The sequence below is a fragment of the Loxodonta africana genome, chromosome 15, assembly GCF_030014295.1.
Source record: "Loxodonta africana isolate mLoxAfr1 chromosome 15, mLoxAfr1.hap2, whole genome shotgun sequence".
Lineage (NCBI taxonomy): Eukaryota > Metazoa > Chordata > Mammalia > Proboscidea > Elephantidae > Loxodonta > Loxodonta africana.
In genome coordinates this window covers 20,835,918-20,852,433 of record NC_087356.1, presented here as the reverse complement: position 1 = coordinate 20,852,433, position 16,516 = coordinate 20,835,918, and the positions used below count along the sequence as shown (strand labels likewise).

The following is a 16,516-nucleotide window of genomic DNA, read 5'->3' as shown; positions in this document are numbered from 1 at the left end:
AATGTATTCAAACCGTTTCAAAGCAAATGGTGTGATCATCTTGCCATTGCAACAAAATTTAAAATTTTTGTGGACCATTCGCTGTAGAAATCCATTAAAAGTATTGGAAGATATTAAGTCTTTCTGGGGTTTGGCTTAATTTCTTCTTGGTGGGTGCTAGTTCTAAGCACTTAAGGATCACCCATAGGATAGCAACATTATTAACATATAAACTTAAAATCACGAGTGTATATGAACGCTTAAACCTTAATGCTTAACAAAATTGCAATGGTAAACTTCAAACAAAAGTCCTTAACGGCGGATGGATCTGAAAAAAACAAGTACTAACACTTTTGTAAAAAACTGTGAGAACTCAGTGATTTATGAAATATTCCAAGTCCAGAGGGATTTTTTTTTTTTAATTTTGTCTTCTAGCAAAACTGGTTCATTGTCCATAGTTAGTTTACATATGTCATTTAGAGTCCACTTACTGTTAGATGCTGGAACAGCCACGCCCTCATGATATTTGTGGCTACTTTGGGAAAGATGCCACGCTTTTTGTGACGCTTTTTGTCCTTATCTGGATCATCATCGTCACCTGTGCTGGGGGAAGCTACACTGTTGTCCAAGCCATCACCTGCAAACATAGTGAATCAAATTTTGACTGATGCTACCTTGACATGCTTTATTCAAATAGAATGCCTTTGGATATGATATAAACAAAACCAAAAAAGCAATTTAAATGATTAATAGTTTCTTTGGTACTGTTTTATTGTTGTTGTTTTGTTTTTATGTTTTTCCCCATACAAAGCGAAAGAACAAGGCCCAGGGTCAATAGCAGTTGGTTCTAAAGAACTTCTTTCAAAAAACAGTGCTAAAAGGTCCAAGGGAATGGAGGGAAATATGCAATCTCTTTAGTAGCTTTGTTGCCACAGTAATTATTCCAACATGTAGAGCTGAGACACCTTAAGTATAACTCCTATAAAAATATAAAAATATTTTGGGAGTTAAATATGGCAGTAGCCACTGAAGCGGTGCTGGCCTGCCTTGTGCTGGGTCCCACATACAATCATTGGCATCAACTGGTGAGAATATCCATTTAAGATATCAACTATTTCCCAAAAGATCCATCTTAAAACTAGTTAAAGTAGGCCATGAAAATGTAGGCAGGCAATCCATCATGTAAGTTGTTTGATATGGGGATGCTTCAAATAGGATATAATTTCTCTTATAATAGAAAAGGAGTATCAAGTTTAGTCAGGGAAAAAAAAATCCCTGAAATCATTTTTTTATTAGAAAATAACTAATTACTTAAGTAAAATAATGTTAAATTAAGAGTAAATTCGAATATTATACTAATAATCCAGTTTCTAAAACTTCTTCAGATCAAAATTTTTCTCATTGAAAAATCACCTGCTAACATATTCCTAAATATTGCGTCCTATTTTCCTCTTGATTCTTATTCTAAAATTTGAATTGTTTCCTCTAGAAAACATTTTGGCTCCACAACATAATAAAACAAAAAACATAGTAATTCTTTTACAATGCTACACTAAAAACGAGGAAAAGTACAAAACATCAGCCCATATAGTCACACTATCCAAAGTAAGTCACAAGGTACGAACGGAATTTGTATTCCATTTTTGGTTTTGGCACAAAATTCAAAAGGGAAAACAACAATGGCCTAAACTCACCATGCTAAAAAGTCACTTAGCTTCTATCAAAGACAGTCTCCTGTAAGCCACAGCTTGGACTAGTTGTCCCAGCTCTCTGTGGAAGCTACTGGCTTTTACAAATGGGCAGGTTGATCTGAGCCCAAAAAGAAGAGCTATAGGACCAAAGTTTAGCAATGAGGTAACAAATGTACCCAAGAGCACATTCGCTGGATGAAATAACTCATTGGAGAGCAACCTACATGGCCCGAAGAACCTGAAACTTTGATAAGACAAGCATCCTAGTGGCTGTGCGCTAGAACTTGTTGTAGTTGTTGTCTGGTGCCCTGGAGTTGATTCCTACTCCTAGTGACCTCATGTGACAGATTAGAACTATCACAAGGTTTTCTTGTCTGTAATCTTTTTTTTTTTTTAATCTTTAGAGAAGATTGCCAGGTCTTTCTCCCAAAGATATGTTTGAACCATCAATCTTTAGGTAAGACAGCTGAGCGCTTAAACATGGTGCCACCAGGAACAAGTCTCAGATTTATTTACATTACTTCACAAATGTCTGTATTTCTTAATTCTGTTATTTAGATTCTACATATAAAAAATAATTCTCTACCTTGATTTCAGTTACTTTAATCTATAGTAGTTCAGTTACAATTAATCAATTGTTCTTAACAGTTCCCTCCGGAGACTCCCTCCCCATCAAAAAGAAAATCACCCCAAAATTGCCTTGTTTGAAAAAAGTTTTTTGGGTGAAAAAGGAGCAGACTAATTACTGATATGCCACAAATATAAAACTTTTGCAGAACTCCACTGTTTGAATTTTTATTAATTTAAAATTTATAATTTTATTTAAAATTCATATATTTTATTAAAGTTACCCAAAATCATAGCTGTGTTCTCAGTGGAAAGATCATGAAGACTCACAATTCCAAAGCCCTCACTGTATCAAGGAGGAAAGTGTTCTTCTGTGACTTGCCCAAGGTCACGCTGACCCAGATGGAGCTGCTGGTGTGGGTGCTGGACTGGGCACCCATATTCCTAGGTCAGACGGAGCTCCTTCCACCCCACCACACTTTCTATTTGCATAACCAAGTGCTCTGTGAGGAGTCTCCTTGGATTTGCCTAATAAATTCTTTGAAAGTCCAGTATTTAAAGAGGCTTTTTATTCTAGGAAGCAATTCACCACATAAAATAACAATTCATTAAAGAAACATGAGAAAAGAAAACAACTCCACAGCATTTCAAATTTCAATGGGCTAATCAACTTTCAAGAGGCAAAGGGTAACCAAGGCAAAGAAGCATATCACTCGATCATTGATTAAAAACGAAAAGCTTCCAACCTAATGACACTGTTTTTCACCGCTTGGCCACAATTGTTTTCCACCTTTAAAAAAAAAAATTGAAAAACCTTCCTATCCATCTCGAAACCCCCTCAGATTAATTTAGCAGGCAATGCCTAGTGCCTGCCTCGAAGAGAATTCATTGATAATTTATGGAAATATCTACTATAATCCAGCGGAGATGACTTTTTTCCAGCTTTGTGCATCAATAGATAATCAAGGCCTTCAAGCAGCCTTAGCTTCCCATTACCTCGGGCAAAAGAATTCCTGAAAGCGTGCCTTGAGGGCACCTGAATTATATACTCCATTAGGGCAGGAAGGCTTTCTGCATTCCACGTCTAACACTCGCCAGAACCTTTCCTGTTTATTTCTGCTGTTTGAAAGCAGAAGCATTAGGAGCAGAATTTTTTAAGTGAAGACTTATGTAGATACAATGGAGAAACCTTTCAAGCCGGAGCCAGATCACTCCCTTCAGTCCCTGGCAGTGACCTCTCCCGAATAAAAGGTTTCTATTACATCATTAGCTCAAGCCAAAAACAGCCTGGGCTTAATGCACAGTTTGTTCTTCCTACTGTTTTTAGGCAAATACAGCTACTTTACTCCCATCTGGGAGGGAAATTACACTGCTGGGTTGTAATCTAAGACAAGATTTTCATTGGAAGCAAATGCTTTCAATCCAGTGTAAATAGTGGTGCATGTTCAGAAAAGCCTAAAACAATAAACCCTGCTCCTTTCAGACACAAGTTAGGGAAATGGAGAGGATGGGGAAGGAGAAGAGCATAATAAAACAGACTATTCTAAAAGCAAACACTTTCATAGATTTTAATAAATTGTTTAACCTCTTCCACTTTCTAAAATTGAAAATTGATCTCGAGACGTCTCTCAACCTCCGAAGAGAGTCTAAAGAGTCAATTGTACTTTTAGCATTTCATTCACTCCGCAATTTGATACAGTCACCTTGATGCGGTCTCGCGAGGATTTATTTCCCTTTTTTATTTTTAAGATCACTAAACAAACTTGGAGAACCACTGGCAGACCACACGGCAGCAGGCAGCAGCTCTGAACCACATTTGTAAAATGTCAGCAGTGACTTCATTCCTGGAGCTGACTTCTCCTGCCACCAAATGAAGGCAAACTGAAAAGGTGGAAATAATCATAAAAATGATGCTAGTCCATAAACAAGCTTACAGCCTCATTAGGATAGCAGTAGGCTCCAGTGGGTGATTTATGCTCATTTTGCTGATGCTATGAGGAAATGCCATAGGGCGACTTTAGCCAACTGCTAATGGTTTCTGACAGCTTCTTAGCAACTACTGCAAGCCACGTTGTGGCGTTTGCTAGTGACAGAAACCGAAAATGTCATATTATCTTCCCATGTGTCATGAAGTCCATGTGGCAATTAACTAGCAGGCCAGTGACTGAGGGGCCAGAGGCTCCTGAAAATGGCCTTTGGCTATGCAGAGGCAGCCGAGGGGGCGCTGAGCGCTTACTGGCTGCACAAATGGAACTTTCTAATGCAGAAATCTACTTCCTGCCACTTCCCCCGGCTCTGATGAGAACGGGCACTCAAATCCCTTTTTTCCTTCATGGAAGTGCAACTCTGGGCTCCTCTTTCTCTAGGCACTGGCCCTGGCGTTATCAGAATTCTATATAGCAATCTGCTTTGATATGATTATTCCGACAGCACCTTAATTGGCCATGCCTGGTTCTGAGCTTTTTGGACGCTGGATTCAAAGGTGCTAGCTGTTTTCCTGTTCTCTCACAAATTAGTCGAAAAGGATTTAGGATCACTGAAGCCGACTCCTTCCTTGCCTGTTAGATGGCTAGGAGCAGAGGAACACTGCACAGCAACAAGACACTATTTAAGAAAACACCAGGCTCCTAACAAGCCAGAGGAGAATCTTGGCCACACTTTGCAGTTTCCGAGCTATCAAAACCACGCACTATATGTCAAACTGTCAAACCTTTCAGCGTGGGCCATTTGCCCTTTCAAATAATATTTAAGAATTGTTTTTACAAAATTTTATAGGCCATGGTCTAGTGAAAGAGGCCAACCAACAAAGAATGGAATTTGTACTACAATTGGTCTACGGACAATTTCTTGTGAGACCTGGGCCTGTCCCCACGGAGCAAGGCAGGTGACCTGTGGCAGCTCCCAGGCTGTCAGCGAGCTCAGATTTCAAACACGCTCAACTCAAACAACCCAAGTCGCCTATTTAAGCATGCCCAGGCATTTAGACTGCGCTATCTCGTGCCTTTCAAGGCAGGATAAAGCGGCATTTATCGTATTCAGACCATTCAATGGGTCAGGCTGACCGTGTCAGCAGGGGCTCCTCTCCAGCAGGTCAAAGCCCCGCTCCCATTTTTTCTCTCCCTACTTAGCCCCTCTCTCCCCCTAAGATTGCCATTCCCAAAAACCTACTCCGGGCGAGGCAAAAACAAAAACCCCAAAAGCGCCTATGATTTACATCACAACTGATCGGAACTTTCAATGTCAGTGGGCCATCAGGTATAAATGAAATGGAGTGTCCATCAGAGGGTTCTTTATGTCATAGAGGCCCAACTCCTAATTAGGGATATGAACTTTCAACTGCCAGGGCAGACCAACGTGTAAGGTTGGGGACCCTCTTGTTTTACTAGAAGCCACCTTAGCTTCAAGGCCATTTTCATTTACATATTGAAACACCATAGTCTCGGGCTATGTACTCTCCTTAACCTTTCCTAGTCTCCTCCTCAAATGTTTAGGCATCGCATGTTTGTCCCCAAAATGTGCCTAGACTCCAAAAACCAAGGCCATTTGTAGTTGTATCTTTCAATACTATTCTATTGTGTCTCTGTTGTTGTTATTAGGTGCCCTGGAGTTGATCTCAACTCGGCAACCCCATAGGACAGAGTAGAACACCCCATAGGGTTTTCTAGACTGTAATCTTTACTGGAGCTGATCTTTCTCCCATGGAGCCACTGGATGGGTTTGAACTGCCAACCTTTTGGTTAGCAGCTGGAGCACTTAACCGTTGTTCCATCAGGGCTCCTCCCCACAAAAAACAAACAAAATCCATTGCTGTAGAGTTGATTCTGACTCTTAGTCAGATTCCAACTCATAGTGACCCTATAGGACAGAGTAGAACTTCCCATAGGGTTTCCAAGGAGCGGCTAGTAGATTTGAGCTGCAGCCCTTTTGGTTAGAAGCTGTAGCTCTGAACTACTATGCCACCAGGGCTCCTTAAAGTTGTCTAAAATGGTCAGCTCAAAAGCACTCTTATGAAAGTACAGCTCATGTTGTAAGGTGGTTGAATTTTCATCCAGGTAGAAATATTGAGGCATATTCTGATTTTCAACAAAAAGAAAGCAGAACCACAGAGTTCCTCACTCTCTCTCTCTCTTTTTCCCTCTATGTTTTCTCACACAGCACATCTGCAGGAAAGAACTGTATCTCACCCTTTAAGTAGGGTTTACAACATTCCTGCCTTCCTAGTGTCTGCCAGTGCAAACATTCCTTACCATGAAGAAGTTTCCTTTGTAGAAGAACTATCTGGGTATCCTGAGGTCCAGGGTAGTTAGGAAAAATATAAAAATTACCCCAAGCCCACACCTCCCAATCGGGGTTGCATCTAATTAGCCAGAAGTCAGAAAGGATGATGTTTTTGTGTATGTTAAGAGGATAAATGATAAGAATCAGAGAAGACCCTTTCTCAGAACTAGCTAGATGACTTCAGACATTTTGAAGCAGTGTTTTTGTCTTCATTTAGCATGCATAACAGCTGCCAGAATGAGTTTTCTAAAACACATATCCGATCATATAGCCTTAGCACTTGAAATCCTTCAGCGACTACCCTCTGCCTTCAGGATAAAGGTCACACTTTTGAGCCTGGCATGGGAGGCTTTTGATGAGCTCTCTCCTGGGTGTGTTTCCAGTCTGTCTTCTGCCAAGCCCCTATAGGCTCCTTCACTCACTGCCCCACCCCTAGTCTCGGGAGTCTACTTGAAGTTCTCACCGCACACATAGCTTTCTCTCATCTCTTTGCATTTCCTTATGTTCATCCCTTTCCCTATAGCATCCTTCCCTTTCATCCTTAGACAATATGGCAAACCCCTTAGTGACCCATAAGGCTTGGGCTCAGTTCAACTGCCACTCCGACAAGAAATATTTACTGGACTCTAGCCAAGTTAGAGGTCCCTGGGTGATACAAACAGTTTTCAACAGGCTGCTAACCTCAAGGTTGGAAGTTTGAATCTAACCAGTGGCACCATGGGAGAAAGGCCTGGTAATCTGCTTCATAAAGATTGCAGACAAGGAAACCCTATAGAGCAGTTCTACTCTGTAACACGTGACATCGTCATGAGTTGGAATCGACTTGATGGCAACAGGTTTGGTTTCTCCTTTTTCGCTGAGTTAGTGACCCCTCGCCCCACCCCTGAGCGATTTTTCTTCCCCTGACATGCCTCCATCCTAACACACACCATACTCTAACAGGGCTGTTGATATTTGTCTCTGTCTCCTCAGCTTGATTATAGGATACCCGAAAACAGAGACCAAGTCATACTTTTCCTCGTTCTCCAACCCCAGTGCCACCCCATTTGTACAAACTTGTTAATTGTTCTGATCAAAGGAATGAAAGCATTTTTTTCCCCATTGCACAGAGAAAACCATAATTTCAATTGCTAGCTGTTACACTTCTTTTTGATACACATCTAAATTAAATATTTAAAAAATACTTACCAATAAAATTCAGCAAACTATAATATTCCCCATAGCTGAGAAGAAATGAATTCCCCATAGCTGGGAAGTTTTCTTAAAGCCATTAAGCTCTTCTTGGATAAAAGAAGGGCTAAGAGTTTAAGTATCTGAGTTCTTTAAAATGTTTGCCATATACCTTCAGAAATATACCCCTTACTTCCTACAGTTAATGTTTAAAACTATCTACCTAACTAAAAATTCTTCCTGTTAAAAAATAAAATAAAACAAAGGCTATCTGTTTCCTTCTGCATTTTCCCCCAAAGAATTAATTATACCACAACCCCCTTTATACATCTTCCAGTTTTACCAGAATGAAGACACTCAACTGTTGCTAACCAGACAATCTGACCCTGAGTTCAGACTCTAGATCCATGCCCAAAACATCTGGTGCTAAATCTAAAACTCTACAACTCTGGCTTTTCTTTGATGTTGCCAAATTATCAGTATCAGCTTTTCCCACAGCATCCCCTACATTCCCCATACATTCCCCCACCCTCATCAATTTTTCAGCAATAGGTTATCAGAGGACCTTAGTATCTGATACTGTATAGTACAGGCTAAAATGTCCTAGGATCCTAGGAGATTTTGGAAAGGATTCTGGGAGCTAGAGGAAAGACATAGGAATACACAACTCGTTAAGTCATCTTAGACATTTTCAAAAGAAACACAGTACCCTTCAGTATACTCAAATCTGCAACCAATGTGTAAAACTGGGAGATCCTTCATGTATCCCCAAGTATGTAATATGTTACATATTTGTGTGTGGTTAACACCTAAGTTTAACTTTAATAAGGGTTCTACTGACTCCTTAGCCTCCTTTTGGTATCTCTTCTTACCCTTAGGAATCTAAGGTTTCCTTGTTCTTCTTAGCTCAAAGTGATTCCCTGTTGATTAAAGAAAAATAATGAGCGTACGTTCTCATATATTTTACTTTACCCTCTACAGCTTTCCCGAAAATTTCGGGGTGATTCCTTTGGAAACCACAACAAGGAGCCAGACATTAACACCTGCCACGGCAATGCTAATTTCAAGAAGGGACTCCACAGATTGTCCTGTGGTACAGACAGATCAATGGCACTCACTGAAAGGACGGTGGTGAGAATGGTGGCGGAGAAGGTTAAAAATAAGCAGTCTTTAAATAAACGTATTATTAGCGTTTCTACCAAGAAATGCCTAGATATGCTTCTTAAGAGTCTCTCCACAGACCCGTGCCATGAGGCTTTTCCCTTCTAGTTGAATTTAAATTTGCTAAATTGTGACAAGACATTGTTAATAGTTAACCATTGTGAAATGAGCTCACAGCCTGATTGTGTCCTTAGTGGACCCCTGACATCACAGAAACCTAAGGGAAGAAAAGGAGAATCAGAACCTGGAGAAAGTACCTTTTCCTATGATGGTACTGCCCTCCCTTTTCTAAAGAGTAAAATGTAGCATTTAAAAGGGAGCCCCACATTTGTATAACCATCTTTTGCATAAGCAGTCACTCTCATCAGTTATTCATTTTCAGAAAGTATTGGATTTCTACTATGTGCCAATCACTATGCCAACCATTAGGGATGCAAACAGTAAACCAAATTAGAAAGAGTTCCTATTCTCATGGCTTACCAGCTAGAGGACACAGATGTTAAACAAAATAATCACAGGAATAAACACACAATTGCAAACCGAGGCACAGGAAGAAATATCAATCTAGGAGTGCATGAAACAGAGGAAATGGACTTAGGATGGGAATGGTCTTCAACAGAGATCTGAAGGGGGAGAAAAGTCAACTGGGTTTAGTGGGTAGTCTAAACAGACAGAGAGAAAAGGACAGCATGTGCTAAGGCCCTGCGTGGCTGGAGGAAGCATGACACAATCATAAAACAGGAGCCTGGAAAACCTGGAAAAGAGATGGGGCTGGAAAGGTAAGAGGAGCAAGACCACACAGGGCCTACAAGTTATGGTTAGGATTTGGGTGTTTCCCCCTAGGAGTCTAAGAGTCATGACCTATAAAGGTATCGATGGAGTGATCAGTGTAATCTCCACTGCATGCCCTAATAATAAATAAATTCTGCCAGATAAAGTCTCACTCCCCAGTGTCTCTTTCTAGTTCAACCTAACAATCCCGATTCCAGTCTAAGACTGAAAAAATGAGGGACAATTGAAACGCAATGAGTCCATTCAGAAAGACCCCTGTTTAGATACAGATGACATTCTGAAAGTTAATTTGTAAGCAGGCTCCTTAGACGTTAGAATATATTTTCACACAGAAGCAAGTGAGGTTTCAAGGCTAGTCCATCAAAGCCTAAGTCATTCATTAAATGAATGGAGTTTCAGGTGGTGGTGGGCGAGCCGCGGGTGCACGAAGTCATAAAGCATAAGAATGAGGAAGAGGACTAGTTTCTTCTCCTATCTCTGTGCACAGTAAGCCTAAGAAAATATTAAAATATGTGTAATTGCCTTTAAGACCTCCTTTTTCATATCTCTTTCATATCACATAATGCCCCTCTCCTAGAGTTTCCAATTCCCCAATGCCTTGAAAATGCCCTTAGCCACCCACTGTGGTTACGTCACCTAAACCACCCATATTCTCTTTCTGCTCTAAAGTCACCCTCCGCATCTCCCAACAACCAAAACGTCCAACCTTCCAGTCTAATTGGTCAAAGTCAGTCTTTCGATAGAAAGCAATCTGAAAGAAATAATTCAGACTTGCAATGCATGACTAATGCCCCCTTGACCTTCCAGAAAGCGTTTGCCAGTAGAAAGAAAATTTGTTAATGCAAATGAATCTCTAAATGGCAGAATTTTCAGGTAGAGTAATAAGTAGTTTGTTTTTTAATACAGTTGTGCTGGGAATTTTTTATTTTTTTAAATCAACAAATGCCAAACTTCCAACAAAATTCAGCGACAATTTCCCAAACTGACCACCACATCCTCCCCACCCCCACCCCCCAGCTTACACCTGCCCAGATGTGGAAAGCCATGTGTTTCTGAACACATATATTTCTGAGGCGTTTTTTTCAGAGAAACTGCCAGGACTGTAAGTGGGTTCTGTGGATGTAAAGCAGTGTGAACAGGAGTACAGCTAGGCTGAACATGCGTGTGTATATGTAGGTCACTCATAATTTGGGTGTTTATAAGGCAGGGACTGCCAGCCTGTTGAAACACATTCAGAATAACTTCTTCACTATAAATAACGTACTTAGCTAAGCATCTATCACTCCATGATTCTTCACTGTCAACACAAATAATTCATAAAACTTGACTGGGTGAAAATATGGAACAAAAGCAAAGAAATAACTGAAACCCAGAAAGAAAATATTCCCCGGATTTTAATAGAGCAGAGAATGATTTTGCCAAAACTTTAACATGCATCTGATCATATTAAATGAAGATACTGGACTTTGACAGAAAGTAAAAACTGTCAGTAGGAGTCACTCGGCAGTCATATTTACAGTTTACTTAAGATTTATTTTGTGTGAGCACTCAGACAAGCAGAGGGCCGTGGCAGGCACAATATATACCAAGAAGTGTGATGAATTTTCCAAGCTTTTTCTTTCTTGATCCACTGTACTTTGTCCTTTTGAGATAGGAATACCTTTTTCTAGTAATTCAGTATGACTTTTTGACTTGAATCCCCCTCAGGGGAACAAGAGCAAATTAATTGCCTACAGACAGAGGACAAACAGCAATGAGGAATAGAAAAAAAAACAAACACACACACACACACACACAGATTTTACTCATTTTTCATCCTTTCAGCATTTTTTTTACAACTAAACGCCATGGAAAATCCCTGCAAAAACAGCACAACTTCATAGAGTCTTAGAAACTTCAGGTTGGGAATGCTCTGCAAGATGTTATGAAATCTATGCCTTTACACTAACAGTTAAACAAAATAGAACCCCTCTCCTGACCGTTTTCTAAGAAAAAAAGAAAATACGTTTGCAACTGCAAAGGTAAAACAGTGCAAATCACAAACTTTCATTCTGAATCAACAGCTCAGAAAGCATTTTAAACCAAACCCATTGCCATCAAGTTGATTCTGAGTCATGGCGACCCTACAGGACAGAGTGGAGCTGCGCCATAGGGTTTCCAAGGAGTGCTTGGTGGATTCATTCGAACTGCTGACTTTTTGGTTAGTAGCCAGTCTCTTAACCAGTATACCACCAGGGTTTCCTGAAAGCATTTTAGGTACTAATAATTTGCCTATTTTTTAAGGCTATTTTAGGAACATATGCCAAGTTCATTACTTGAAGTATTCCCACCAACATATATACCAAAAAAAAAAAAAAAAAAAAACCCACTGCCGTCGAGTCGATTTCGACTCATAGTGACCCTATAGCGACCCTATAGGACACAGTAGAACTGCCCCATACAGTTCCCAAGGAGTGCCTGGTGGATTTGAACTGCAGACCTCTAGGTTAGCAGCTGTAGCACTTAACCACTATGCCACCAGGGTTTCCACCAACATACATAAGTTACATTAACCAGTGGTCATAAAGTTCTACATAACCATGACAATGGGCTTTCTAGTCAATAAAGTAAATGCTGCATGTGGGACCTGACACACCAGCAAATATACAAACCATGTTTATTTTTGTAATATCTCCAAAATCTTGCCACATATTTATATTTAAACATTCATAGTATTCTGCATACGTACATGCATATGATGTATGTGTGTATATACAGACGCTTTTACACAGACAGGGTAACACTATTGATCCAAAACACCCCTTTTTCAGTAAACTCAGTTATACAGAATACACTTCTAAAGTAGGGTTTTAAGAAAAAAGGTTCTGACATCCAGATTAGAAGCAGTGGTTCTCAACTTTGGCTACACATAGAATTATCGGGGGGAACTTACACACATCTTGACGCCTAGTCTCGCCAAATTCCTTTTAAGTTCATATTTTAAAGGATGAGGCCAAGACCTTAGTGTTTTTAAAGCTCTCAGTTGATTATAATGTACAGACAAATTTGAGAACTCCTGGATTAGAACCTCAGATTCTATGTGGTTAAGCTCATATACTTTCTATGGAGAAATGACCATAAGACCCTCAGTCAGAAGAGTTAAGTTTATTTTAGATACAGTTCTCAAAAGTTTATTCCTCTGGTTTCCTACCTCATAGTTTACAGGTTGAGAGCTTTGTAAAATTATGATAAAAAAGCAAAAATAAGAATCTAAAAAGAGGCATTTAGTGTTGGGAAAACAGCCCTATATACACCCACGATGTGGTAAAGAAATAAATACACAGAACAGTGCCATAACTCATGTGTCCAAGGACGTTAAATTATAAATAAAATGGTTGTTATAAAATCAGATATGATATACAAAAAAAACCCAGACCCATGGCCATCAAGTTGATTCCAACTCATGGTGAACCTATAGGACAGAGTAGGGCTGTCCCACAGGCTTTAGAAGGAGAAGGTTGGTGGATTCGAACTGCCAGCGTAAGAGCAGTGGAGCTATTAACAATGCCCCATCAGGGCTTCAGGTATGATATAGTGATGTACATTCCGGAAATATTGTCATAAAAAATACACCCCAATTTTTAAATTTAAAATATTAATATTTTAAAAAATAGGGTTTTTGTTAATCTGGACCACATCATTTATAAACGACACCAGATAAACCAGAATAACTTCACTAGTCCTTGTGGCTAGATAAACCAGAAGCCTTCACAGTGAAGGTTATAATTCATTTATTGAACTTGCTGTACCAGTCCCCCCCTCCAGGACTCTCCCTGGCTTCCTGGGAATCTTCTCTCGAGGTACTCTCTGCTTCATCCCTTGGAGATGTTTTCTATTCCTGATGCCCTTTTATTCTGATCTCAGCCTGGTAAGGAGATATGAAAGATGGCAATGGTGTATGTGGGAAGGGCAATCTGGCAGCTGAAGGTGGAGCATGAAGGATGAGCCAATGGGAAACGAGAGAAAACGAAGCTGGGGTAAGCAGAAGTTGGAGCAAGAAGAAATGCCATGAGTCAAGGGAAAAAATAAAAAGAGATCTTATTCTGTACAGGTAGATTTCTTTAAATACAAAGCGAAGTGGAACTAGGTTGTGAAATGTAGGTTGGCAAGCCTTTGGGGGAAAATTAAGAGATATTAAGTATGTCGCTGTTGGGTGGAGTTGGTCCCTGACTCATGGCAATCTGCGCACTGTATGGTCAGGCTGTTGTGATTGATAAGGTTTGTACGTAGATCACCAGGCCTTTCTTCCTAGTCTGTCTTAGTCTGGAAGCTCCACTGAAACCTGTTCAGCATCACAGCAACAAGGCAAGCAGATGGGCAGTGGCTGTGCATGAGATGCATCTCCCACAGGGAAGGCAGGAATTCTACCACTGACCATGGGCAAGAAAGAAGTTGGGATGGGGGGAGGCATTTTTATTCTCCTATTGTAAAGCAGGAACCCTGGTAGTGCAGTGGTTAAGAGCTTGGCTGCTAACCAAAAGGTCAGCAGTTCGAATCTACCAGCCACTCCTTGTAAACCCTATGGGGCAGTTTTGCTCTGTCCTGTAGGGTTGCTATGAGTCAGAACTGACTGGATGGCAATGGGTTTTATTTCAAGCAAGCCATCAAAAAATCCCACAGCTTCTCAAAGAAGGCTTTAAGAATTATTAGCGTGTGTCTGTTATGGCACCTAAGGTTCCCACCTTTGATTATCTGAGGCCCTAGTTCTTTTGTGGGTTGGTCGTGCAGCACATAGCAGTCATGCAGTTCATCAGGGACAAGCGCTTGCCTTCCAAAACAAGCCCACTTTGCAAAGTGGTGACTCCATGTTGGTGGGCATATTAAAGATAAAATTAATTTTCCAGGGCAGTGCTGCTCCAACTTTTATGTGCCTACAAAGCACACGGAATCTTGTTAAAATGCAGATTTGAATTCAGTAGGGCAGTAGCCCAAGATTCTGCATCTCTAACCAGCACCCAGGGGCTGCTGCAGCTGCAGGACCAAGGGCCACACTGTGAGTCTGAGCAAGGTCCTGGTGGCACAGAGTCATGCAGGAAGAAATATTGATCTCGAAGCATGTGAAACAGAAGAAATTGACTTACTTAGATGGGAAGTGCTTGAGCAGAGAACCAAAGGTTGGAGAAAAGTCAACTAGACACAGTGGGCAGCCCAAAGGGGCAGAGGGCAGAGAAAGCCTCCCTACAGGCAAATAAAGGGGTCCCTGGTGGCCTCAAGTGGTTAAGTGCCTGGCTAGTAACCAAAAGGCTGGCGGCTCAAATCCACCTAGAGGCACCTCAGAAGGTGGGCCTGGCAATCTGCTTCCAAAAGGTCACAGCCTTAAAAACCCTGTGAACACAGTTCTACTGTGCACACATGGGGGTCGCCATGAGTCAGAACTGATTGTACAGCCAGTAACAACAATGGGCAAATAAAGGCAGGAAGTGTGTTGAGAGCATGCAATGCCTAGCTAAAGTAGATGGTGACGCCAGCCTCCGTCACCGCCTGCCATGAAGAGTGTGCCTGGACCTGCTAGACTAGGTTGTGGAAAGGCTGCTCAGCGCCTCATTCTGAGTCTGTGACCTCACAGATGTCTCTAAGACTAACTGGCCTATCAGAGGAAACCAGGTCGTCATATATTCGGGGCATCTCTTTCTGTTGGTGCTACAGTCCTCTTGCCCCTCAATACCTACAATACTTCACTTCTTGCCTTCTTCATTGGAGATATTATAAGAGGATAGTTTAGCCTCTGGAATCATACTGTCTAGCTTCATTTAAATCCTATCTCTACCACTTAATAGCTGAGTGACCCAGGGCAAGTTATTCAACCTCTCCAAACCTCTGGTTCACCCCTCTGGAAAAAGTGAGCATAGTAATAGTACTGACACCTTAGAGTTGTTGGGAAGAATAAATAAGCTGCGTAAAAATGCTTAATATGTCACCTGGCAGCAGTGGGTTAGCTCTGTTAACATTAGTTCTCGTGATTATTATTTTGTTGTTTAGCACTTTTTTTGACCAGGGGGACATTTATTCCTCACCCAAAGCAGTGAAACAATCAATGTCACTCTTGTCATCTCTCTCCATTGCCCCATCACATCCTCATTCCTAGTTGCCAAACTTTTCAAAGTATCTACACCCTTTTATTTTTAGTACCCCATACCATTTTCTTTTTTCTTCTTTTTTGTCCTAAGGAAGCCCTGAAGTAACTTGGCACAACCTTCTATGTTTCAAAGTGAACATGAATGGCCCACAAAACAAACAAACAAAAGCAATTCAAATCCAACTTATAGCGACCCTATAGAACATAGTAGAACTGGCCCATATGGTTTCCAAGGCTGTAAATCTATATGGGAACAGACTGCCACATCTCCCACGTAGTGGCTGGTGGGTTTGAACTGCCAACCTTTTGTTAGTAGCCAAGCAGCCTAACCACCACACTACCAGGGCAGTGCTACCTAAATCGTGTAAACTTGGCAGCCTGTGGGTTTATGGGAGTACACTGGAAAGCAATTTTTAAATACAAGTTCTCATTTTTTCCACTTTACTCTAAATAATACTTTTATGGCAGTTGTTAACAGCACAATTTTGAACTATAAAGCAGTAGTTAACATCAAAGTTTTATTTTATTTATATGGAAAAAAGTTCCGTGACCTAAGGAAGTGTCTTTAAGCTCCAGGAAGAGTGAGACCCATTTTTTTTATTATAGAAAAACAGCACTAATTTTCAATTATAGCCCATATTTTGTTTAGATCCTAAGAACAATAGTAACAATAAAAATAAACATTTACTGAGCACTTACTAGGTACCCAAAACCATGGTTAATTAACCCTCACAAAAACTGTAGAAGTTAAATTTGTTATCAT

At 40.6% G+C, this 16,516-nt stretch overlaps 1 protein-coding gene across 3 annotated transcripts in view; it reads right to left on the bottom strand.

Annotated features, from left to right (window-relative positions):
* The window catches only part of MEIS1 (Meis homeobox 1), a 142,814-nt gene that overhangs the window by 61,386 nt on the left and 64,912 nt on the right, over positions 1 to 16,516 (bottom strand). For all 3 annotated transcript variants that reach the window (XM_064268661.1, XM_064268663.1, XM_064268662.1), the window contains exon 8: positions 471 to 616. In XM_064268661.1, coding sequence (XP_064124731.1) covers positions 471 to 616 — 146 coding nt within the window. The remainder of the gene's footprint in view (positions 1 to 470; positions 617 to 16,516) is intronic.